Raw genomic sequence first — 26834 nt, 5'->3', positions numbered from 1 at the left:
TTGAAAGTATGTGTTTGTGTTTGCAGCATCTTGTGCTTCTTTTCATTTGGGCTTCTTTCTAATGTGATGTTCTGCATTTTAAAAGAAAAGTTTTGTTCAGATGTTCTGAAATCTGTTGGCCATGCAAAGGCAACTGTGTGCTCAGGGCATACAGAAAAATAGTTTAAATAAAACTAAGCTGTATGCTGTTTTCCTCTGCTTGCCACCAAATTTGCTTTGGGTTTGTTGTTGTTTGCTTGGTAGGGGATTTCTGTCTTCTTGGAAGTCCTTTTGGCATGAGGAACTGGTTTGAGGTGTGGTCTGCAGCACTGCATCTTTCCTTTACTGGGAAAGTACATTTTCTTTTCCTTCTGTTGATGTAAAAATGTGTATTTGAAGTGTAACCAACTTTTGATAATCCATTGGTTTAGGTCTTTTAGTTTTTGGAGAGCATTTCAGGCCTGTTCTTACCTTGAGGAACTCTTTAATTTGTAAGTTACATTCATGTTTCTCATTAGTTAGGCTGCCTATTGTTTGCAAGTCTGCTTTAACTGGATATGGCAGTGTTTCTTATTACTGTGTTTACCAGTTGAGATGTCAATTTGGCTTCACTGAACTTGTGATTGCATTAGTAAAGCCTGTGTGGACATACTCCACTGACCTGTTCTAAAATACATATTTTTATCCATTTTGGTTTTCTTCTGGGTTAGCTGAAGGTTTAAAACACAGCACTACGGAGATCTTAGAATTTGTGAATGTCTCACAAAATACCCTGCTTGGCGTGTCTTTCTTCTTCAGCTCTTTTGATTTGCTCATTGTGAAGGCCTGGCAAAGGCACCTGACCAGCTTGTTTCATGTATTTGTGTCTAGACAGCGGTGGATTCTTTGTCTTTCTTTCAAAGTCTGGGGTTTGCCATTCTTTACTATTCATGAGTGCGCAAACCTGCATCTCTAAAATGTTTGAAATCCTGTGTGTCTCACTGGTTTGTGACAAGGGACAAAGAAAAGCTGGAATGGAGGTGCTTCAGTTCGTCTCATTGCTTGTCTTGATGATCTCAGCAAGGGAGAGTCATGGCTTTTCTCAGAACTGCTTTCTAAGATGACGAGGTCATAAGGAGGAACTGGTGATCTTGATGGCAAACCTAGTGCCAGAGCTTTTCTCAAGATGATCCTAAGAATTCACCTCATCATCCTGGTACAGTGTGTAAGGTTCAACACCCCAGTGTGGCAGTGCGTGTCCCCCACTACTTTAATAGCATTTCATGGGGTTTGGGAGTTATTTTGTTTCAAGGTTTGAAAGAAAATAACTCCTTAAAATATCAATGGGGGAGAGAAAAGTTCCAGTGACTTGTTTGATCCAAAACTAATTTTCTTGCATTCATAAGATAAGAATATACTGTTTTGCTCAGTATATGAGATCCACCATGGTAAAGAAGCTGTCATGTTGTCAGGTTCAGGAAGATGGACTTTACTGGTGTTTCTACAGATACTTAGTGTAAGATGCAAAAACAATGTGAATTGTAGACTTAGACAAACTAAGCAAAAGAATCTGATCGAACAGAAATTAGAGTTTTTTCCCTGCAAAAAATACAATAGATGTGGACAAATGGAGTTTACAGCTTTTTCTTGTATTTTTGGTTTCAGTCTTACACTTTTGTAACTCTTCTGCTTTCTGATATTTGGAAATGTGAACTGACATTATCATGTAAAACGTAGAGGCCTTTAAGGCTTGCATTTGTTCAGCCTTTAACAAGACTGGTTTCTGAAATAGTGGTTCCCGTAATATTTTCAGGTATTTTAAAATAATACGTCATAAGTTTGATGTTTATTTTGCATGTATTGAGTAGGTTGCTCTTTGTTTGTCTGCAGTCAGCCGAGGAAAATTAAAGTTTGCCAGTTACCTGCCTTACATAGTCTAGCCATAGCTATTCTGTATGCTACAGAGTCCTAAGTAAGGTGGACTGCTTTTTGTCCCCCAGTATGTAAATAGCTCAATTCAGAAAGTGAATTTAAGTAGATAATGTATTTAAACTACTTTTGAACAAACTGAGCACAAGAAAGGAATGCAAGGGTAACTTTCCCAGCCAGCTTTCTCTTCTGATAAGATGTAGGAAGCAGTTTCCAAGTTTGGGAGAGTTTGTCAAGGACATGAAAGTCAAAGAAAACAGTGCTGGTGGAAATCAAGGAGGAGGTTTCTGTCTGCTTGAAGGCTGAATAGAAGAAACATGATAGTAATGAAGAGTCTATTTTAAATTCTTTGCTCAAGACTTGATTCTAGTGTGATGCCTACCATGCTAGATCAGAAATAAATAAGTTGAGGGGAAAGATGGGGAACATGTTTACACATCTTTTAAAACTGTCCATATTTTGAATGTATCTTCACCCCTTAATCTCAGTGCTCTTCTCATCTTGTTGAAAATTGTCCTTGTTTTTCATGTTATGTGTGTTTTATTTCTGCTGCTTCAAGTTGAAAACCAGTTTGGCTAAAATGATACTTCCTTTTCTTGTTCCTTGTATGTAAAAGTGAGCATCAACATCCTAATGTACTGTTAACTTCATATACTGGGGAGGGTTGTACCCATTTAACCACAGCAGTTTTAAATTTGGTTTTACTTTTTGTTGAGAAAAACTGTGTGAGAAATGGCTTAGACGACAGAATCTTGAATGTAGGGATGGTGTTGGCTTTGTGTATGTCACAACCCAGCTGAACAGAGCATGGAGTGATGTGGGGTTTTTCTAGATAGAGTGCAGAATTTGCATCTCTTTGATGCTTTAAAAGCTCCCTTCTTCCTTTTTCAGTATTGGAAGAATGACTAATTCTTAAATCCAGAGAAAAATGCATGAGGAGAATGTAATATATTACAATTTACGAGACTTCTAGGTAGTGTCCCCTGCATTTGCCCATTTTTCAAGGATGAGCTTTGTAACATGAAACTAAATGAGCACCTCTGGTATTCAGAAGTTCCTTTCTCAACCCTTGAGTTTTTTATGGTGTTTTTGCACACAGCAGGCACTCAGCTTCTCCTCATGTCCCTTCTTGGGAGGGACTACCTGGTTGCTCTTGGGAGTGGCTTCTGATTTTATCTTACTGAGTTTTTTTTTTTTCCTGTAGTTGCTTTTGTCCTGCAGCTGAGGAAATACTGCAGGAAGTTTTGTTCCAAAATAACATTTACTTTTTTTTTTTTTAATGGATTGCTGTCTCTTAGAGAACTCCAGCACAGAACGTGCTAGAGAAACACTGGAGAAATAGTGACATACGTGTCACCAACAAGACACTTGCATGTGTTTTTGGTCAGTTTGGTAGTTTCATTCAGTTGTTGGCATGTTTTAGACACACTGTAACAGTTGACTATTCAAGTTTTCTATGAATGTCCTTGTTCTTATTTGGAGTTTTTCTAGGGATCTGTAGCCATTTCCCTGCTGATGAGGATAAGCATTGTTTTTAAAGGACATTACTGACTGAGGGTACAACTTTAGGGATAGTTTAACACTGTAAATCATCTTCCATGATTTACTCTCTTCCATAATAGTTTGGATTTTGGTCACTAAAACCAGATCCTTGTTGTCTTGAAGAATGTGAATTGTTCTTAGAGCTTACAAATGACATCAGAAAGCCTGTGTCAATTGTTTTATAGCTGTATTTCCCAAGTTCTGGAAAACAGCTGTGGTATCTTTAAATTATCATCGTTGGTTCTGATTTACATGTGTAATTCTTCTGGAACAACTTTGTACACCATAAATGATGTCAGTAGAGCTTTGGTAAATCTGTTCAGGTTACAGAGCTGCCATGGGACCTCTGTGTGTTCAGATTTTTTGCAGGTCCAGCAGTTTGAGAATAGATATTTGATAGTTAGTAAGATCTACAACATAATTCTCATTAGTAGTGTCAAGTGAACAGTGATTAAAATATTCTTTCATTTGAACCAAAAGAAGCTTTGCTGTAACAAGAGCATTGCTCTTTTGAGCTCACGGAATCACAGAACGATTTGGCTTGGAAGGGACATCAAAGATCACCCAGTTCCACCTCCCCTGCCATGGGCAGGGACACCTTCCAGCCAGGTTGCTCAAAGCTCCTTGGCTTCAAACAGAAAGAGAGTAGATATAAATTGGGTTTAGAGTGAAAGCAGTTCTTTCCTGTGAGGGGGTGAGGGTTGGAACAGGTTGCCCAGAGAAATTGGGGGTGCCCCATCCCTGGAAATGTTCGAGGCTGGGTTGGATGGAGCTTTGGGCAGCATGGTCTGGTGGAAAGTGTCCCTGCACATGGCAGGGGGTTGGAACTGATGATCCCTAATGTCCCCTCTAACCCAAATCATTCTTTGACTCTATGAATCTGTTTTTTCTTCTTCAGTGAAACATAGAACAGAAAAATGTAAATTAAGTCCTGACAGAAAAGTTTTGTTACCTATCAAAACACTGCACCTTTGAAGTTACAGACTTAAGGACTCAGCTTTCAAAACACAGTTTTCATTTCTCCCGTTGTCTGATAGACCACATTTTCTAGAACTAAATAAAACACATTTTTCTAAATCCCTGCTGGCATTTAAAACAATGAAGTATTAGTTAAAACTGAGTAAATGCGAATTAAGAGCTTTGAGATTCTTTTCTTCTAGTACATTTTTATAATTATTTATGGCGCCGAAATTATGGCTGCCTTGGGATATAGTTAGACTCCATGCTCGTATGTGCATCTTCAGTGGTGTACTTAAAAGTTTGTAAGGATTACTATAAACTAGACTGGTCTGTCTGAATAGTTATGGTCATTAAGTAAGAGGCAGTAACACGTGGGAAATATGTGGCTGAAGTAAAGGCTAAGCACATCTGAAGGGGTCTGGAAATAATTTTAATTTTGAATTTTCCATTTATTGAGAAAAACCTCTTTATTTATTTTCCTAGTCTTTCTGAGAATACTTTGATACTTGGGTAGGTTTGGGTACATGGCTGAGGGAGAGGTTGTTAGTAAGTGTTAATTGTTGCAATATAATTGAGGTTTATTGAGTGAAGAGCTGGCGTGTTTTTTCTTTCGCCCACCTTTTGTTAGATGGATTGATACTTCAGATTTGTACTGTGTGGTGTGAAATACTCTGTTATAATTAAGTAACTTTCCAAGTCAGCCAGCCAGCAGAAAAAAATGAAGGCGTACAAAGCTACAGTATTAAATTGAAAGTATTTAATTAAAAACTTATTTCTAAAATAATCTGAGCAATATTAGGTTTTTCCCCAGCCAAATTTAATTTAAAATAAATACAGAATTTTTAAGTAATTTTCCCATAATTAAAATTTTTATTATTAACATTCCAGTAAAGCCAGTACTATGCTTCAGCCTGTTAAGGTCTTTGGGATTTTTACAAGTGGAAAAGTTTATTAGGAATATGAAGAAATACTTACTTCAAGATTACATTACACATGTCCAATTTAGCACTTTTTAAAATCAGCATCTCAAGAAACAAAATACGTTCCTTTAAAGACACAAAACAGCGATCTGTTTATGTGCTAATGTACAGGAGAGTATCAATATACCAAATACCAGCGAAGTGTTTGATTTAGAGCTTCTTCTGGTACTTCTTTATCGTGTTTGATTCTTATCAAGTGCAGACACTTAAATGTCACTTTCCAATCTCTGTAGAAGTTCCTTGTTTGATAACCTGTTATCAGTGTGATTCTGACCTGTTGCCTGGAAGAAGGAGCACATGGTCGTGTGAAACTTACTTAGCTGTTGTTTTTTTCTATATTGTCTTCATCATGTGTATTGTATTTACAAGAGGAAGGCAGGTTTTAATTTGTGAATTGCAGTTCAGAGAAGAATTTGCCTTTTCAGATAAAGCAGAACAAACTATGCACATTTTTAAACAAATTTTATTTTGAGATTTTTCTTTTGATACGCTTTGTCACGAACCTTCTGTGAAATAGCAGCTATGTTTGTATCCCTACCTATTTGTTTCCAAGTATATGAAAAAAATACTGTGAATTTGTGTGCAGATCAAGTGGTACTGTCAGTGCACATTGGAACTCACTGCCTAGAGTAAAAATGTGTCTTGTTCCTTAATTGGGCCATAAGAACCAAGTTCTAGAGCCTACCCTTGCCAGGGACAATGACCAGTGCATGGATTCTAATACATGTTTTAGGTTTAAATAGGTTTAAATGTTTTAGGCAGCACTAAGTGTCTTTCCTTCAGATGGTTTGTGTGGCTTCATCTGAAGGGGGAGGTGTTTGATTTTTCAGCCTGATCCATTGTTTTTCTCCCCCAGAACAGTGGTGCTGCTGGGTTCCTGCTCTGGAGCCAGGAGGAGGTTCCAGGGAGCTCACCATGGGAGCACTCCCATGACACTCAAGTAGGAAGGCAGAGTCAGCCTTAGAGTTTTCACTGTGGGTTTTTTCCAAGCTGAATGCTTTGAAAAATGCACCTTTCTTGAACTCCAGATGTCAGATGGGTGGGTACCAGAATTGGGAGAGAGACTGTGGCTACAGAAACGTTTCTGAGAGGGTTTTGATGCTGAGTAGGTGATAGGCACTGAGGGCAGGCTGAGGTGTAGGAACCAGACAAAATGGAGTGGGAGCACAGAAAGAGTCTGAGAAACAGCAACAGCCCAGGAGTGAAAGCTGAAGAGACTTGCTGAGAAACATGAAAGGGCCTGTGTTCCTGGAGGAATTTCCAGTGCAGGTTTCCTTTATTCACTAACATTCACTGAAATAATTTATTGGAGGCTCTGAAGTGAAATTGTTCAGTGTGTGTTCCAAACTGCTGAAGTGTGTTTCACAAAGACCTTTTCTTCCTTTTGCATGACTTGGGTAGAAAACACTTTTTTTCATAATGCGTCAAAAGAAATCCTCTTTTTTTTTTTTTCCCCTCCCCCCACTTCCCTTGATGTGTTTCATAAATGTTATTCTGAGCATTAAGGCAGTGACATGGTAGTTCACTAACATACCACTGCAAGATTTTATAATCTGTGGGGAGGGGTTGTATGTTAAAACCAGAGAGAACCTAATCTCTGAAAAGCAAAGAAAACCCACTAAAGGAAAATCGCACTGTCTCTCCAATCAAGTATGTACCTTCTTCCTTGGTAGTGTGTCATTTTGCTGATGGGACTGACCCATTTTGGCTTTGCTGTAGAAAATGAAAATGCACATACTTGGGCCCTCCCTTTCTCCTGTCTTTCTGTGCTCAGCAACAATGGCACAGTTCTTCAATTTCTACAAAAGAGAGAAAATGTCAGTGGAATGCTCTCAAACTCTGAATGTGGAACAAAGAAATAAAATCTCATTTTAAAATGTAAGAAGAATATTAACAAATTAATTTAAATTATTATGCCATTAGTATTTTCAGCAAACTGGAACTCTGTATATATTTAAAAAGTCAGGAAACCATACCCATCTCTTAACCAGCATGCCAGCAGAAAGTTTATAAAAATTTACACAAGGAAGTGTGGCAGTACCACCAAGCTCCTCACCTTTGTAGGTGTTTTAATGCAGCCCTCCTTTTCCAGCCTTATTACGACCTCACTCATGGTTGCTTCTGATTTAAATATTTTATATTCAGTCTTTTCCATAGCTCATCTGGGACTTTTTATTTTTGGTGTTCAAGGGTCTAATTTTGCCTTTTGTGTGATGGCTATATTTTTGAAAAAAGAGTAATCAGTCTTTTGGAGTTAATATTGGTTAGTTTCAGTCAGGGACAGGTCCTCATTATGCTTTGAGCATTATAGAAATAAAAAGGCCTCTTCAGCAGCTTTCTTCTTAATATATAGCACAGGAATAAAAGGAAAAAGTACCTCAATGGGACTAGTAGGTGTATTTGCTCAGCTGTAGCATTGTTTGCTTAGTGTTACACAACTGACTCTAATCTAGGTTTCACAGCAGTTTCCCTTTTATATAGTATTTTATTTAAGCATGTCTGTTAAATTTATCATGAATGTGAGTCACGTGGGTTTTTTTGAATGAGAGCTTTCCAGTCCAGACTCTTTAATGAAATTAGAATTATAAAGGGGTTCTGATTATTCCAGTCAAAAGAGTCTGAGGTTTTTTCCTGTTTACTATAAATTATATTGTGGATTTTCATTTGGGATTTTCACCCATCCTCAAAAATATCTTACAAACATGCTTTAAAACTCAGGAGTACTCATATTAGTCTGTTGGCATCAGTTTGCTTTTAAGCAGTAGCCTAAAAACTATGTCTGAGATCGGTGTACTCAGCAGCTCACAAAATCAAACCATTAGCAAAAAATAGTTTTGAACTCCCTGAAGATTTTGTTATTGACTTCCATTAGTGTAAGTTCTGTCCCAGAGTTGCAGATTGAGCATAAATATTGCAGACATCAGTATGAAGTAGTGCCATTAATGCAGGTGTCGTTGAGTGTTTTTTTAATAACATGGAGCAAATCAGGCGTGAGAGAGGCATCTTAGGAATCTTCACAAATGTGGAGCAACTGCCCATCCTGTGCAAGTGCACCACCTCAGTGGGAAGTACAGACATTACTTGCATTAAAGCTGTTTTTCCTAATGGGCCACTGTTGATATTTATTTATGTGCAAGAATTAATATTGTTGATTTTCATGTATATAGTTGTCCTCCCCATTCTGCACATCTGACCTGGGAACAAAAAGTAGGCAGACAGTAGTAGGTCTGCTGCCAGTAATGAATGTGTAGGTGTTCCATGAGTCATAGTCATGATTAATTATAAGAATCTATTAAATAACATTAAGTGAAGAACTGATGAAGTGGCATGTTCTCAAAGCAGCACTTCACATAAGTTTTTTTTTACCAGTGTGTTTCCAGTGATATTAATGGTTTCCCTCAAAGATGTCACTTTCCCCTTCAGTACATCAGGGAGGGAAAGTAGCTGTTATTTATGAAATAAATAAATATTTATTTCCCAAAGCATCTAAGATGGGTAAAACGACTTGATACTATATTGCAGTGTCATGGTCTCACTTCAGATACATGCATTCAAGCTACAGTCTAGATACTTTTTTTATAAAACTGCAAGTGCTTCCACATCTAGCCTTTCCCTTAGTACTTTTTAATTTATAATATAATATTTCCTTTCTCTTCAAAAATTTTCACCCACACTGCTGCAGTATGAAATTGCTTTGCAAAGAACTGGGAAGAATGACAGAATCCGCAGAATAAATAGCGAATCTGAATGTAAATACCCAATCCAACCAAATATCTAGGCAAATACTGAGGGCTTTTTTCCTTTGAATTACTGCACGTTGTTACAGAATATTAGGGGTTTTTTTGTATGGTATTTCCAGGGAGATGTATTGACAAATAATAAACCTTTAAAAGCAAATAGAGAACTTCTGGAGAAATGACACAAGAAGACAATTCAGTTGTTATTATTATTCTTTGAGCTTTGTGAGGGAAAGGGAAAAAAAGGGAAAATTTCATTTTCCAAAATATAAATGGATTTGATACATTCAATAAGTAGGAGTTTCAGTTTTCTCATATGTCACACCAGGTGAGGTTTTTTTAATGAGAGTAACTTGAAATAGATGGCAAATCATTGGGAAGACTGTTACCATTACACATCCATCACATCAGAATGTGCCTTGGGCACCTCCAGAATGTTTGCTTGCTGTCAGACATAAAATGCTGTGATGGATAAATCCCCCAGAAAAGGTCGGCCCTGGCAGCAATGCTCACTCGTCTGGGAAACTGAAAGGTCAGGATGTGCAGGATTCTGGTAGGACTGGAAGCTGAGCATCTCACTAACCTGTGGTTGTACTTTCACTCCTAATTTTGTGTGAGCTTCTTGTTTGTGGTGCTTCTGGAAGTTCATTTCCGTAGGTGAGTGCTCTGTTAGAGTCTTAGGCACCAGTTGAGTGTTTTTCAGCCTTTTCTGAACTCCTTTAATTGAAATAAATCAATTTTGTGGTAAACCATTTCTTGCCTTATGGGTGTTTTAAGTAAAATACTCATCCTATTACTGTGACAGAATTGTTATCTTAACACTGTCACAGCATTAGGATGTCATCTGATGCTGAGATTTCTATGCCATCAGATAAAATTGGTTTTAGAAAACAGTGCAATCATCTTGATTGTTTTAACCATCTGAACAGCTCTCCAATACTACTGGACTGCTCACATGAATTCGCTGAGTGGCCTGTGGCTGTTGAGGAGTTTAGTTGTAGATGATGATGATGAAGCCCAGGAACCTCAGTGAAGTGGACTCTCCACTGTGTCAGTGTGGGGACAGTCTGTGTTTAGGGCTTGTGACCCTACAGCCTGGTCTGTGTGGAAAATGCCCTGTCCAGAGCATAACACAAGAGTCCCCAGTAGAGCTCTCAGAATCTCAGACTGGCTCCTGCTCTCTCTCCAGGCACCACATCTTTTGTTGACCCAAATTGTTTCCCCTTCACTAGCTCTGATGTATTATTCATGTTATTTCAATGTGGTTTTACTTTTGATAAAGGAATGGGATTTCCCCATTTGACTGTAAAAGTGGTGAGAAAAAGCTTTTAGGACATTATTCCAGCCCTAGTTTAGCTGTAACCAGCTGAAATATAAATCTCAAAACCTCCTTGTCCTGTCATTAGAGATTAAGGAAAGCATTATGAAGAAGTAGGACTGTGCTTGATTTGACTTTGTGCCACAAATGAAACAGAAGCTTCATTTAATTGTTTGTACCTTTGCACACAACAATGTTAAAAAACACACAGAATCTTGTAGTGGAGAAAAATGGCTTTAATGTTAAAGAGACCAAGTAGGAATTGGTGCTGGAACAGAAGAAAATATGTACATTTACTAAGGGAATCTGTGGCATATAAAGCATAACACTAATCTCTGGCAGTTCTTTTCCATTTGATGGCACTAACATTTCTATAATTAAGAGCAATGGAATTATTTAGAGGAAAACTGTGTTATAAACCATTCTTTTTTTAATTGAACAGCTGTAATTTCTACCAATGGAACAAACTATATTATAAGAAAATGATTATTAGTTTAAAATGCAAAGTTAAATGAATGCAAAATTAACAAACAGATGGTGAAGAATTATTGTGCTTTATTTTACTCCTGGGTAAAAGGGCTCATGCAGGATTGTAAAAATGTCATCACACTTCGTAAACCTGAAAGCAAACAGAATTTGCAGTTGTGCACATCTGTTTTGGGACACTGCTAGAGGGTTAGAAGAATCAACGTTGTTTTCAAATAAGGGTATTCATCAAAAGGATATCATTTACTTAACAGTTATGGCTTCTGCTAAGCATCAGACTTAATGTTCTGTGGAATTCATTACAAAATTTGGCAGCTTTTTTCTTCACAAGCTACTGAGGCAGCATTCTGCAAAACTGAAACAAACAGCCCCTTCTTACCCTCACCTCCCTGAAGCCCAGCTGAATAACCTGCCTCAAGGTTTGACCAGTAATTTTAGGGTTTTAAATTCTAGGTCAAGATCTTGCACTTCACAATGCTTGCCCAAGGAATACCAGTGAAGGAACAGGATGGAAAGCCATGGGGCTTATTTATTTATTTCAGTGGCTAGTGAGTTAAATAATTATATAATGTTTGGAATACCATGTCTTGGGAGAAGCAATGGGACAAATACATGTAAGTGACTAATTTAGTCAAGTTGAAAAAAAAGCTAAATGCCCTAGCCAGATAAAACATGTCAAGTTTTTATTAGGGAAGAAATGATACTAATGTTCAAGCTGGTAGTTTCAAAGTATGCCACCTAATTGCTTTGTTTGAGCTCAATTTACAGAAATTAGTGAACTGAAGATGTAGGATTTTGTTTACGATGACTTTGTGCCATTTGGAGAGTGCAATTTAGAAACAGCCAAGGAAATAGGAATTATGAACAATAAGGTACTGATTGCAGTCAGTGGGGAAGGAATACTAAGGAGGTGCTCACTAATGAGGAAGGTATTAAAGGCAGGAAATTCTTGCATTTTTTATGTCTCTACATAATCCAGAGTTTCATGTCACTCCATCCCTTCTATTACCTTGTAAATTATATGTATCACTGAGTGTGTATAGTGACTTTGGCTGACATTAACTTTCTGTTAAATCAGGGTAATGTATCTTCAAAATCTTTCTTAAAAGAGTGCATTATTAAGACAATAAAATGAAAATACAAAGTAAGGACATATCAGAAGACAGGTTGTCTGCACGCAATTAACATCCTTTGCACACAGTTTGTGTCCTTTGCACACAATTAATGTCTTTTGTGCCTTGGCTTGATTATGCATCTTTAATTTTATGATAACGTGCAGAACAGTTTGTGCCTAGTTCAGTCCATAGGATGGACATTATTGTCTTAGTATAAACCTCTTCAATATTCCTTTTTTTTCATTATTGTTTAGTGCATAGTTATGTAGACTATGCAGATACTACTGAAAAGAAAGAATTCCTCATTTCTACATGATACTTTCAATAATGATTTTACTGTAATGAACATGTGAATAACTTGTCTGTAAATTTTCTTTAAATAGCAAATTTATATGGCCTTGTTATGTGTCTTAGGCTACATTTTCCCTCAGAGAAGTTGAATTTATTTATATCTGCTAATTTGGATAGCAAATTGAAGGAGTTTCAAAAATACTCAGACTTAGTTAAAAAGGTTGCACTGATATTGCAGTTCTTCCTTCACTCTGGTGCAGTTGTGAGTGCACAATCTATGTAGAAATTAAGGCTGAATTTTTACAGGGCAAAGAAAACTTTTAACAGTAAGATTAAGAACGAAAAAAAAAAACCAATTAAGAAAAATTTTACTTAGTGCTCTGCCCAGTATCATCAAGGAGTTTCATGGAAGAAATGAAACTGCAACTCTTTTGCAGGCCATTGCTCTGTTGCCATAGCTAAGTGCTTACAAGCCATCCACAACCTTTTCCAATTTTTTCCTTTTTTTCCTCTCTGTAAATTAAGCACAGACTCACAGGTAACAGGTTTCTTTAAGTCAGTGATTCCTGTTAAAAGATCTGTTTTATGTACAAAATCCACGTTTGATCTGTAATCCTCCTTGTGTTTTAGTGCACGCACATGTGTGTATGTCTGCCCATTCTTTTATCTGTGTCTCCACGTCTCTCTGTTGCCTTGTATTTGTCTGCCTGTATCATTTCCTTTTGTCAGGGAGAAAAAGGAAAAGGCAGACCTCCCAAACTGCAGGTTTAAAGCCTTTGTGGCTACATAAGAGCACTGCTATTTGAGCTGGCTGGATGATAGTGATACAGCACTAGGTGTCAGAGAACAGTGTACTTTTCCTCCTTGTAATCTTCATCCAATTTCAATTGCATCAGTCTTCTGACTTTTTGTTCAGGTTGATATTTTTAGCCACTCCACTCTTCATCTCTCCTTAACATTTCTCATCCCTTTTGCCTAGGTTCTTTCTGAGATCTGTCCCATCACCATTTCCTGAGTCTTAGCACCTGAGTTCCCTCAAGGTCTTTATTCCATTTGAGTGCCCAGGTGTGAGTAATTGGCCCTTCAAGTGTTATCCTTGCCCCTCCTCAGATTCCATCTCCATCCCTGGTTTCTCCTCCCAGTCTCATCAGATCCATTCACACAGTGAATCCCTTTTGTCTCTTTGCTTCTTACTTGTCTGTCTGCCTGTGTGCTGGATACTCCTATTCCCCAGATGATTAAGTGACAGTAGTATCAGGATCCTTAGGGATGTCTGCTTTCCATTCCAGTGAATTTTTTGTGTTTAGGCTTAGAGTATTTTATTACAGACTTCCTCCCTCTAATCCTTGTCAGACTGAAGGAAATCTTTGCAGGAGGTACATGATGTCCAGCAAGTGCTCGAAATTGGAAAGGATCAGTCATGATCAATGAGAATAGGTTTTTCTGTGATTTTTCACTGACAAACTTGTGGAAGTGTTTTACATTTAAAAAAAAAAAAAAAAAAAAAAAAGGAGATAGTTTTCTCAAGCTTGGTCACATCTGGGTAGATCTGCAGGGAAAGGGCAGAAGGTGCATCCCCCATTCGAATACTCATGACAAATTGCAAGTCCCATGAATGAGGTTGTTTTTAAGATGAACAAAATGTTTTTGTTAATGACTTTCCTGTTGTCAGAAATGGCTGGAAAGTTTTGTCTAAGTGTTCCAAAAATATATAAGAGAGTTTAGAGATGTGTTGTGAGAAGTTTACCCCAACTCTTTATTGTTCAGAAAACTTGTAAAAATAGAAGAGGATTTATATGAAAGTATTTCTAAACAGAAATCCTTCTTTGATAGCTGTGTGCTGACAAAAACTTCATTGTGGACTTGGCTGTGGGACCAGTAGAGAACTTGTGTCAACATAGGACAGCTCAAGACTCTTATCTAAATTTTGACCTCCCTGTGGATGTGCCTACCTGTGAGCTGTGTTCCAGTTCCAGCTGCAGGCAGTGGAGATCTGGCCAGTATTGTCAGTGGAGCCTGAAAATGGTAACCCACTGTTTGGCCAACTGAATTGCCATGAAGTAAATTCCATAAAATGACTAAATCTTATTAAGTATAATGAAGTTTGGATGTCCTCATCAAGCCTTGAGTCATTTGGAAGCACAGTGTGACTGTATGAGCAGTAAATTCTCCTTTTACTTTAAATGCCTTTATAAATGTACTTATGACATAACCTGTAGAATGCTTGAGCTACTTCAGAATCCCTATATATGATTTAGGAGTTTAGGAGCTGTGCTGGATTTGACAGAAAGTTGACTTCATCCCAGTATGTTCTGCAGTGACCAGTAACAGATGCCTAGAGATGATCATTAAACAACAAGCATGTAGCAATGTTTCCCTCAATTACTTTTTCTCAAGCCTCCAACAATTTTGTGGCTCAGCCCATGCTCTGCCAACACAAAGAAATGTCTACACACATTTCTTAAGACCTTCTGAGCATGAATCAAATGGAACTGGCACAATAGTCTGTTTTCTGAGCCTGCCAAAAAGCAGCCTCAAACCAAAGCTGATGATTTTTGTTCTTGCCTTGTTTGTCCTGGAGTTGCTGATGCTGAAGCCTAATAACCACTAGTTTAAATTGCATTAAACATTATTGACCTTCTTGTTGTTGACAGTCTAACTAAACAGCAGGCTCATGTGTGCTCTTCTGCCATGGTGGATATTAGATGGGAATTAAGGGAGTAGCTGGTTGATAGCTGTGGAAGAGCTTAGCCTCACTCAAAACATGTACATTATCCTAACTTTTGCAGAAAGCGAGGAGGTGATTAAAAAACCCCCCTTTTTCTTCAGGAAAGTGCGAAAAAAGCAGCAAAGGCAGAGCCTGTGAGGCAAATGATATCCATGCAGTTATTCTGCTGGCTTATGTAATGATGAGTAAAACACAGCTCTGAGGCACCCAAGGCACCCAAACCCTTCCGTGGAGCTTCTGAATAAACAGGGTTTGGGAACATTTCAGGTTATATGAGGAAGAATTAATGTGTCATAAAGATTGCATGTTTTCCTCTACCTACTTCAGGTTTCAAATAAAAAATGGTATCTTACTTAGCAGACTTGATTCTTGCAAGTTTTTAATCTATTCACCGCTATTACAAAAAACACCCCTCCAAAACTTGAATGCTTTTTTCCTCTGAATTCTTAAATGCCTGAATATCAACACAATTTATTTAATGTACTTTTTTAATGAAAGAGAAAAAGAGGCAGCTGGTATGAATGAGAAACAAAGTAGTGACTTGTAGAGAGCCTGAAATTTCCACATTTGAAAGGACTTCTGCTTTCTACCTTGATTGCATGTGTTGAGTCACTGTGTTAAGGTTTGAGGAAGAAGAGTAACTGATCTCTCATTGACTTGCTTGTTATAAATCAAAGTAATTTCCAACTCTGCGACATGAGTCATATAAAATTAAAAAGCTAGAAGGTCATTTCCAGTACTCCTGGAAGGGTGCTCTGTTTAGTACTTCTAATCAGTAGTTCAGTCAAAAGCCATTAATTGTTTTTATGTTGCCATCCTACTGCATTGTGCTCTTTAGTGCTTTACGGTACTTAAACCAGGGTATTTGACATGAGAGGTGCTAATGGTCATTAGTGTCTGCAAGCAGTATAAAGCTTTTTCTAGATGATGGAGGAACCAGTGAAGATTATCAGAATCACCAGAGAACATACTTAATTAATCACTGTTTATGTAAAAATTTCTTCATGCTCTCATTAATGACAGGTTGTTAAGGTCCAATTCTCTTCAGTCACAGGTTTGTGTGACAGCATTTCCCTCTAGCTAAACTGTTTGAAATTTGCTCTTTCAGCTAATACATTAAATTGTTTAACCAAGGACAGATGGCTTTTGTGTATTTTTGGTACACTATCGTAAAATTAAATGTTCTTATTGTTCTCATAGGCTGTGTCACTTGATATTTTTTAAAGAAAAAGTTCAAAATCCATGAAAAACTTGTCATTTGCTTAAGAACATTTTGCACAGTACTAGCATTTAGGCTTAGGACACTAACCAAGTTGCAAAGTACTTACTCAAAGACTGTATTTTAGCCTTTCTTTAATATCTGCCTTCCAAGGGTTGTTACTTGTCTGGTTGCTGAGACAGTAATACTATAAAGTAATTCAAAGGGTAATAAAATAATGATAAAACATGACCTCTGATTAGTTCTTGGTACTATCTGGATAAACTCTTACATTGTCTTACAGGCATCTTTTTATAAAACTTGCACAGGATTTTGGAGTACTCTAAAGTATGGAATAGCAGGAAGGTTAGAAATAGATAAACAAAAAGCTGCTGTTATTGTCACTATTTTCCACTTTGGCCATCTGTTTCCAGTAAAGTCAGTAGGACTTGTGGCATCAACTGAGCTGAACAAGGCAGAATTAACATTTTTGTTCAGCTGGTTTTGGTGCAATTATAGTTGTAGCAAGGAGGTTTTTGAGTTTTTGTCTTCCTGGAAATCTTCTGTGTGGTTTCTGCCACTCTTACTCCATGGAGGATGTTCTCCCATAGAGCTAGAATACAGAGAAGGTGATTGATCAGGTTTTGCTTTCTCTTGGTTCACTTAGTTCTTCCTCTTCCACTGTATTTGTCCAACAATGTCATATTTGAGTCAGTGGGATTAGTAAATAAAAGGAATTTTAAAATCAGATTTTAAAGATGGCATAGCTTTTGCTTTTAAAAATCAGTTCATTTTCTTTCTGAAAAAGCAGATGTAAAAAGCAAAAAAGTCAAAATTGCCAAATAGAAAGATAGTTTAAAATTATGGAAATCACAGTAGTAAGAAGTAGCACAAGTAAGGATGGACTCAGAGCTTCCTTGCACAAGGAACTTGCTGAAAGGGACAGTTGATAACCACTGAAGGGCTTCCTGAGTAGGAAAATAGTCTATGGCTCTGCTTTAGTTTATTTCCTTGAGTGTACTAGGAATAAGTAATAAACTATCTCTCCAGCTTTCTGACACCTTGTAAAGTTGGGGTTTTTTTCCCTGTAAAACAGGAATGTAAAATTACTTGATCCATAAGCAAAACAGTGTTTGTCTTGCCTTGACAGATGACCATTTTCTAATACGTGCCCTTCGATTTCAGCTTCCACTCCCTTCACATAACACCTTATTTTGTGCTCATACTAATGAAACTGGAGACTCCAGACTGTCCCTGGCTCTGGCACTGTCCTCATATGGGCATGCATCTCATGGGCAGTATGATTGACTGCTTCATTCCATCTCCTGCTGTCATGATGCCATATTGTAGCAGTAGTAAAGTAGTATTCATTACTGGTTTTATTTAGCAGAGCTTTTAATATTTTTGTTTAATTTAATACATTTCTGCTGTTCTTTTGGGGTCATAGCATGGGGCCTGGCTTCAGAGGAGTGTTGGCTTCTAGTGCTGGAAAAGTAACTCCTCTCACCAACATCTGCTGCCAAAAAAATCCCTTTGGGCATTAGTTTGTTCAGACTGCTTTATCTCTCTTACAAATTCAGCAAATGTTGATATTTTGTGCTTTTTATTTGCTTCAGATGATACATACCACATTGTTTTCAAAGTGTATTTCCCTTATCTGCCAAATGCTTTTCATTGCCAGTGCAGTTTAGCAGATGGGTTTGAAGGGTTCAATTACATATAACTTGGGCTTCCATTTTTCTTCCAGCATCTTTATGTGGTTCCTTAAACCAATATTAACATTTTAAATGTTTTTTAATAATCCTGTAGTTTGCTAATTTTCAATAATTTCTTCATTTAGTCATAGATAATTTGGGAAAAGTTACACTCTGATTTTGTCGTTGCTATGTACCGTGGTTGATTGGTGGTTTTGAAAAACAGATGTGGTATTTAAAAATGCCATTTATATTGCTTTTTTATTCCATTATTCCTAGCTTTTAATAAATGTTGAATTATTTAAGTGCTTACAGTTCCTTCATAATTTTATTTTCCTGATTAATAAGGATCAACGATGGGATCCAGCAAAGTCTTGTTAAATACTTTTTTGAGGGATATATTTTGGACCTTAGCACCTCCCAAGTTTTCCTTTCTACTTTTTTCTGTACTAAGTAAAATCTTTGAAAAAAGTGTGGCCTGTAAGAGTTGTATCTTAGCTAAACCTGGTCCATCTCCATAGGTTTTCAGAATATCAAGGACAAATTAGGGCAGTGGTTGTGTCTGGCTCAGTGTGGAGCTGCAGTTCTTGGAATTGGAGGCTTTGGGCTGTATTTTCATGGTTTTACATGTAAGTTCAGGATTTACCTTGTGCAGCATCCTCAGCAAGTGCTAACTGAAGGTATCATTTCCTAAAAGGAGTCTCTTGCAAGACTTTGGTTTTGTTGGCAGTTCATAAATGTAATTACCATTGCCGCTGCCTTGCTCTCCTTCAGGAGCTCCATGTTGTTATTCGCTTATCTTGTTCCCTTTTTTCCTCTGCATTTCAGCTGGTAAAGTAACAGGATGCACCTTTCCCATACTATCTATCAGCAGGTGTTAGACATGGGTAGGGGTGAGATGTCCTGCAGATCACAGGACAGACTAAGCACCATAGCACACAAACTTGGCAGTAGTTCTCCTTGGTGATCCCCTTTAATTTTTGTGCCAGAGCATTTTCTGTCTTTACACTGCAGTTCTGTTTAGCATACACTAATATTTTTTCTGTCTCTTGTCCATGAGTTGTGGTGCTGGCAGATATTTTTCTGAAGATCATTCATTTCATCTAGTTTTAAAGAATATCAAGGTAGCTGTTGACACAGGCAGCTTTGTGATTTGTATTTTCATATTGGGCTGGTTTTGATATCTGTGGACTTGTAGTAGCACTATTTCATGCCTAATTTGATGCCAGGCTTTGAAACAGAGAAGAATTATGGTAATAAATATTGTCTGTATTCTAAGAATTAAGCAGAGGCAGTACATAACTTTTCTTTGATGTGGTTTATGTTCACATTTGGATGTTCCTTGACACTTCAGCTAGTAATCAAACATGCCAGTGTTAGTGTTGTATTCTTATTGTGAAAAATGAGAGTCCCTGAGCTCAGTTGTTGCTGTATTATGTATGCCTTCCTCTGAGCCACTGACCTGTTTTTTCTTAAGTTTACTCAAAATCTTACGGTGCTGTGCCTTAAAAAGAATTGTTGCCTTGGTGAAAAAGTGCAAAAGGATGTTACAGTGCTTCAGGGACTGTAATGAATCTGATAAAGAAAAAAGACTGATTAATTGAATCAGAAAGGTGTGGCTGATTTTTTGCAAGCAGATTGATAGACTCTGCTCTCTCTTGACTGGTGGACTGGAGGATCGTTGCGTAGCTCTTTCTGAGAAATTAGTTCTCTGGTGTCTAATAATAATCGTGCTTATTTATGACTTCTCAAAGTTTAGTGGTGATATTTGTGTACTCTTGAAAGGCAAGATGAGAAGGAACTGCAAGGTTATGTAATGCATTATCGTCCCAGAGAGAATTGTATAATGCCAGTAAGATTTTTGGGAGAACATCATACTTGAGTTCCATTTGTATTTCTGATTACAGTGTCTGTGGTTTTACATTACAGCTTACAGGGCCATGTGGTTTTTAGTCATAACCTATTGACAGCATGGTGTCATCTGCCTTTGTTTTCAGAATATAAGTCTCCAAGCCCCATCACTGAAGGCATAGCTCAGGTTAGATAACATAAAGAATGAAAATCCTTTCCTGTGACAAGAAGAATCTCAATTGTCAGAGTGTGTTCAGAGCGCACTGCGTCTGGGAGTGCCACTTAAAGACAACCCTACCCACTCTCAGTATTCACTACCTCCTACTGGTCAGGGTGTTCATCTGCTAAATGAAGGGAGGGAACAGATCTGGCTAAAAAATTACAAGAAAAAGGAATTTTTAAATGAATTGTTCTGTTTGTTTTTTCAGCGATGTGCATTTTGTAAGCACCTTGGAGCCACTATCAAATGCTGTGAAGAGAAATGTACCCAGATGTACCATTACCCCTGTGCTGCTGGAGCAGGCACATTTCAGGATTTCAGTAACTTGTCCCTCCTTTGTCCAGACCACATTGATCAGGCTCCTGAAAGATGTAAGTACACAGTGTTCAAATGACACAATTAGTACCCTGTTTTTTGAAAACTGCACTGTCATAGGATCAGCTTAAGAATAATTTGTTTAGATGCGCTGTCACAGTTCACATACCCAAGAATTCATGTGTGTTCAGGGATAGAAAAGATGTGAGTTCATACTCTTCTGTTTTTAAAGACCAGCAGTCCTGCACAGCAAAGTATTTTTCTTTTAATGACAGAACAAGGAAGAGGTTTACTGGTAAGGCTTGTTTTCTGGCAGGTTTTAGTTCATTCTAAATTGATAGACTTGCTTGTACTAACTCAAGTTAGGACAACCTTCTTGCAAACATTTCAGCTAAATAATAGATGTAGGTCTGTTAGATTTAGGTCTGTTTATTTTTTACTTGTTCCACAAAGGAGTTGGTTCTGAAGCTCTCAGCTTTATCCTGAGGAGAATAAAACTGTTTCTTTTGTAAAACTTCATTAAGGTTTAAAATGAATTTACTTTTGTTATGAGAAGATTAGTTCAGAAAACTGAATTAAAGTAGTAGCTATTAAATATATTAATTAAATTTGAATTTCATAAGAATGGTCAAGTTTTGTATGCATAAGAACTACTAAGTAATTTTTAGGGTTTGTTGAATTGTTCATCATTTTGAACAACATAATAATTGAAAAAAAATTTATTTTTAGCAAAGGAAGAAGCAAATTGTGCAGTGTGCGACAGCCCTGGAGACCTCTTAGATCAACTTTTTTGTACTACCTGTGGCCAGCACTACCATGGGATGTGTCTGGACATTCAAGTCACACCTTTAAAAAGAGCAGGTTGGCAGTGTCCTGATTGCAAAGTGTGCCAGAACTGCAAGTAAGTGAGACTTTCAGGACATGGAGGAGGATGGTGTGCGATTTTTGTGCTGTGGTTTGGAAATGCGTATTTCATTAAATGTTTAGGTTTTTTTTTCCAAAAAGTGTAGATTATTAGCCCATCTTTTCTGTCAGGATGCTATATTAAGTACCTGAGCAAACCCTTGTATTGGAAGCTTTGTTCTAAAAGAACTGAGCTGAAGTCCTGTGTGTTTTACCCCTAGAGTTACCATTATCTTGGCAGGTTCTGGAAAGCAGCAAAATATTCTGATTTTTTCCCTCTTTTTATATACAGGAGTATTTTTTTCAAATTTACCAAATAAATAATTTTAATGTAGTGCCTTCACAGTCTGAGAACTTGTGCTTTTACTCAGCTGACAGTTGTGTCTGTAGCTACACTCTGGGCAGGTCTCCTGCATTAGGCCCTCTCATATAATGTCTTTTAGAGGCAGATAAAGAGTCATTATGAAAACAAAACCGTGGCTTAGTTGAGCAAAGAAACAAAGTGACATCAGTGACCCTGACTGAGTAGTTGAACCAGACAAAGACAATGAAACTTTGTTGCTGTGGCACTGTAAAGGTTCACTTAGAAAATTCTGACTGCTTGTAGGCTTGTTCTCTTATAACTTAATCTGATGGGCACTGCAGGCTTCTTTTGCTTGCTTATTTTTTTTAAAGGACTTATTGAAAATGAAATGAGTTTTGTTCAGCTTCAGTCAGATCAGCTGGGACAGTATGAAGGAAAAAAAAACCCACTCTACTACTGCCTCATGTATCTGATCACTCAGTGCTTTCCTGTTTTCCAAGCAGAACACTTGCTATTGGCTAGAATTCACTCAACCCACTTCAAAAGAAGGGTGTTCCCTGATCACACACAGCAGATAGTAAATCTCAGCAATGAAGCTAGAATAGGGAAGCACGTTCTGAAAAGCATCCCTGAAAATGTTGTACTGAGTAATTACAGCATCTGCTAACAAATCTTCTCTTTAGTGGAAAAGCAGAGAAAATGTGATATGTTCACACCCAGTCCATGGGACCATGTGAGATACGTCCATGGGTTCTGAGGGAACTGGTGGATGAAGTGGCTAAGCCACCGTCCATCATATTTGAGAAGTTTTGGCAGCCTGGTGAAGTTCCCACTGACTGGAAAAGGAGAAAAATGGACCCCATTTTTACAAAGGGAAATAAGGAAGATCTTGGGAACCACAGGCCAGTCAATCTCACCTCCCTGCTTACCAAGGTCATGTAGCAGATCCTCTTGGAAACTGTGCTGAGACACGTGGGACATAAGGAGGTGATGGTGACAGACACCATGACTTCACTGAGGGCAGGCAGTGCCTGAAAAATTTGGTGCCTGCTGTGATGGGGTTACAGAATTTGTGGAGGAAGAGCAACTGATGTCACCTACCTGGACTTGTGCAAAGTGTTCAGCATTGTCCAGCACAGTATCCTTGCCTCGAAACTGGAGAGAAATGGATTTGACAGATGGAGCATTCCGTGGATTCAAGAGTTGGGATCAAGGACTCAGGTGGAGACCAGTGATGAGTGTTCTTCAGTGATGAGTGTCCCCCTATTTCAGGGGTCGGAATTGGGGCTGGTGCTGTTATAAATATCTTTGTTATGACGTGGGCAGTGGACACCCTCAGCAGTTTTGCCAGCGACACCAAGCTGTGTGGGGCAGTTGCTGCTGAAGAGAAGGGACACCATCCAGAGGGACCTGGGCAGTGGGGCAGTGTGACCCTCATGAACTTCAACACAGCCAAGTGCAACGTTCTGCACCTGGACTGGGGCAATCTCAAGCAGGAGTACAGGCAGAGGGACACTCCGAACAGATTGCCCAGAGAAGCCGTGGATGCCTCATCCTGGAAGTGTTCAAGGCCAGGCTTGGATGGGCTTTGAGCAACTTGGTCTAGTGGGAGTTGGCACTGCCCATGGAACTGGATGGTCTTTAAGGTCCCTTCCAACCCAAACCATTCTTAGATTCAATAATTACTTAAGTACAGCAGTTCTTCACCATTATTGGAAGAACAGCATTTTAAGCATATCTTCATGCAAAGAGAGGGCTTTTTAAAATACCAGGTCTCCCAGGTAATGAGGTAGTATCTAGCATGTATAATGCCATATACTGAAAGGCTTTATCTAGGCAAATCTTGTTGCATGTTTACTTACTGCATTAATTTATTTAAACTAAGGCAGAACTCAATGCCTTTAGATATTACCAAACTATTTGTCTTGTGCTCAGCAAATTTATTTTATCACTGGAATCTCTGTTGGAGCACTGTAATACATCATTGTAGTAAAATTGAAATCTCTTCCTTTAATGTTTGTTTTGCTCTTGAAGTCGTGTTGTCTGACATTGTAGGAGCTCTGATAGTCTGAGTTGATGACTTATTTTTTCCTTTGTGAAAATTACAGTCAGACTGCAGAAACAAGTACAACTGGATGTTCTCTTTAGAAAGAAATAAAATGTATATTGCAGATTTTGAACTGATTTCAGTGCAGAAGGGCCATCACTTTCACCTCACATGTGTAAGTGAAAGTGGGCCAATACCTAGTATTCAGAATGGTTGCACAGGCTCAGCTCTTGGTGAATAAACACAGTGGTCTGCACTTGTATTTAAAAATAAATTTGAAGGCATTGTCTCTGGAGATACTTGTAAGTAGTGTTTGTATATGTTTATGTGCACACCTGTGTCTTCCTGTTTAGACTTTTCTTGAAACAGATATTTTGTTGCTGCTTATTGAAGTAATTTTTGATTACTTGTTACTTTCCTTAGACACTCTGGGGAAGACAACAAGATGCTCGTGTGTGATACATGTGACAAAGGCTATCACACTTTCTGTCTACAGCCAGTTATGGATGCTGTACCTACAAATGGTTGGAAATGTAAAGTAAGTGGAAAGGTTTCAGAGTAACTCCTGGTCATTTATAAGAGCCCAAACTTTGTTATCCACGCTATGCTGTTCCAGGTGTATTGTGGATTGCTGTTGCTGTGTAATATAATTTGTAATTTCTGAGGGAATCCCATTTGGATGTAAATCCTGTGGCTCTACAGCTGCTCCGTGGTGGGAGCTGTCAGTGCTGTGGCTGAAGCAGCCTATGTAGGACAGTAAATTAACCTCCATAGCGAAAAGAGAAGTGTAGGATCCAGGTGCAGTGGATAACCTGCAGTTAATAACAGCTGCTCTCATGATACAATGGGAACAAAAATGTAAACTCAAAGCTATATAGTGGTATATGTAATCCATACTTGAAGTCTCTTGATACTCAACTCCTCCTTGCTTATGAAAACAATTCTGCAGCTTATGGATTCCTCCTGCCTTCCTCAAATGCAAAACCTTATTATTTGAGGAAGGCAGGATGAATTTGTTGTTTTATCAGTAACTTTGTAAGTAATTGCAGTGGGAAGTCCTTGTCTGTGAGATGTATGTAATGTTACATTGGCTTGTGGCAGTCATAAGATAACTGAGAGTAGCAATAAAAAAGAAATAAATAAGAAATACTCCTTTCAAGTCAGGGAGTAGTGTCAGGCAACTTCTTGCTTTTGTGCAGGTTATTCATGCTCTGCTATCAGATCTTGGATAACTTTTTGTGTTATCAAGGACAAAAGCTGTTAAATTGAATTAAAAACAGAAAAATGTCAGTTAATGGCAGTTCTGTCACATTGTGAAATACCATAATTAACTACTAAATTCTTGTGATCTCTAGAACTGTAGAGTATGTGCTGAGTGTGGCACACGAACAAGTTGTCAGTGGCACCATAATTGTTTGGTATGTGACAGTTGTTACCAACAGCAAGACAACTTATCTTGTCCTTTCTGTGAAAAACTGTGCCTCCAAGACTTCCAGAAAGATATGTTGCATTGTCACATGTGCAAAAGGTAAGTATCCAGCTTTTGTTAATTTGTACTAAAATGGATAAAGCTTATGAGGAGCTGTGTGACATGGATGGGTTGCTGGGAAGGATGTACAATGTGTTTGATGTACAATGCCACAGGATCTTGGGCAGCTCCTTGATCCTTCATCCCTAAATACAATGAACAATAGCAGGTAGCTTTATTTTAATCTTAGCAAATAAGTATTAATTGGCAATTACTTGAGGGTACCTGGCAGTTAATTGCTGCAAGCTGTGCTGCCTATTGAATTTAACCTATTTTGTGAGGAAGCAGGTTGAAAAGTCATTGTCCTAAAGTTTGAAGACTTTTGTTTGCAGTGATCTGTTTTGTTTGTTTGTTTGTTTGTTTTTGTGGTTTTTTTGGGGGGGGGGGTTTGTTGGTTTTTTTTTTTTTTTTTTTTTTTGTTTTGTTTTGTTTTAATTTTCAAATTTATGTTTTCTGTTTAATTTTATGTCTTTTACTATTTCAATAATTAAAAAAACCCTAAAGTTACAGTATATAAAAATACAATATTTGGAACATTTTAAGAATGTAAGCTGTGTTTTGTATTCAATAATATTGTATCTCACTGTGCAGCATCATGATGGTGCTCTACATCTTGTGGAGTCTGATTGGCTTTAGGGACAATTTAGGTCTTTATGCTTAAGTTTGTTCACTGTTTTACATGCTGACTTATCATGCTTATTCCTCTGAAGTTCTCCATAATCATTGGTTGAAAATCTCTGTTTCCCCATAGGAATGAGAAATAATGCTGTTTTTAATGGATTTTTACTATGATGCTTTATATTTTATTACTAAAATCACACTCACAATAAATCAAATAACAATAAATTAATCTCCCCAGATGGATTCACATAGATTGTGACAGATCTCCAGGTAGTGAACTGGAGTCTCAGTTGAAAGACTACATCTGCACTCTTTGTAGACAAGGAGAAGGGGATCAGACTCAGTCATGTGATGTAATGAACACTTCTGAACTCATTCCTGAACCTGACAGTCTAACAGGTAATCAAACTTAAACTTCACAGTTCCAAAATGCTAACATCAGATGTAATATCTGTAATCTCACCAAGTCTTTTGTGAACCAGCCACTCAAATTCTACTCTGTGAGGTTCATCCCTTCCTCTATCTTAACAGCAGCTGCTCAGGCACTCCCTGGGTGTCTTCTCTTTCTGGCTTCAGGATCCTGGATACAAACATGGAATAGTGAGCACCATAATTGTGGCTCTCAACCTTCCAGCTCCAGTCTCTGAGCCTGTAGCTGTAAACTCCGCTGATTTATTTTGGATGTGGTACAGTTCATAAATGTATTCATGTGACAGCCTGGCTATTTCACTCATTTGTGCCTGGTAGATATTTTTGGAGACATTCAGTTCTCCTGTTTCTCTCTAGCTGCTGGTCAGTATCATAGTGCCTGTTCTCCTCACTTCACCTAGGAAGGACAGAGCAGTGGGAACTGGACTGTGTTCAAGGGACAGGTGTTTGTTTAACTAGACACTTTTAATAGGTTTTCCTTTTTCAGAGCAATATATAATCAGTCATCTTGTTTTGTTTCTGAGACATTCTTGTCTAAGTGGACAAATCAAGCAGAAGGTGGAAAGTTGTGGAGAAGTGTAAAGTATGTTTTAAAAAAATAAGTCAGGAACAGTAAGGAGGAAATACAGGGAGGACTTGGATCTGCTGATGTGAGCCCTGTGGGTCATCCACAAGGGCTG

General features: G+C 38.0%; 1 protein-coding gene across 8 annotated transcripts in view; it reads left to right on the top strand.

The window, feature by feature from the left end:
* KMT2C (lysine methyltransferase 2C) overlaps positions 1 to 26834 on the top strand; it is a 190601-nt gene that overhangs the window by 80152 nt on the left and 83615 nt on the right. For all 8 annotated transcript variants that reach the window (XM_053982904.1, XM_053982937.1, XM_053982964.1 and 5 more), the window contains 5 exons: positions 20216 to 20378; positions 21052 to 21223; positions 24000 to 24114; positions 24932 to 25104; positions 25964 to 26124. In XM_053982904.1, coding sequence (XP_053838879.1) covers positions 20216 to 20378; positions 21052 to 21223; positions 24000 to 24114; positions 24932 to 25104; positions 25964 to 26124 — 784 coding nt within the window. The remainder of the gene's footprint in view (positions 1 to 20215; positions 20379 to 21051; positions 21224 to 23999; positions 24115 to 24931; positions 25105 to 25963; positions 26125 to 26834) is intronic.

This window comes from Vidua macroura, chromosome 1 (assembly GCF_024509145.1).
Source record: "Vidua macroura isolate BioBank_ID:100142 chromosome 1, ASM2450914v1, whole genome shotgun sequence".
NCBI classification, from domain to species: Eukaryota; Metazoa; Chordata; class Aves; order Passeriformes; family Viduidae; genus Vidua; species Vidua macroura.
The sequence above is the reverse complement of the archived record's forward strand: the minus strand, read 5'-3'. Positions and strand labels throughout refer to the sequence as shown.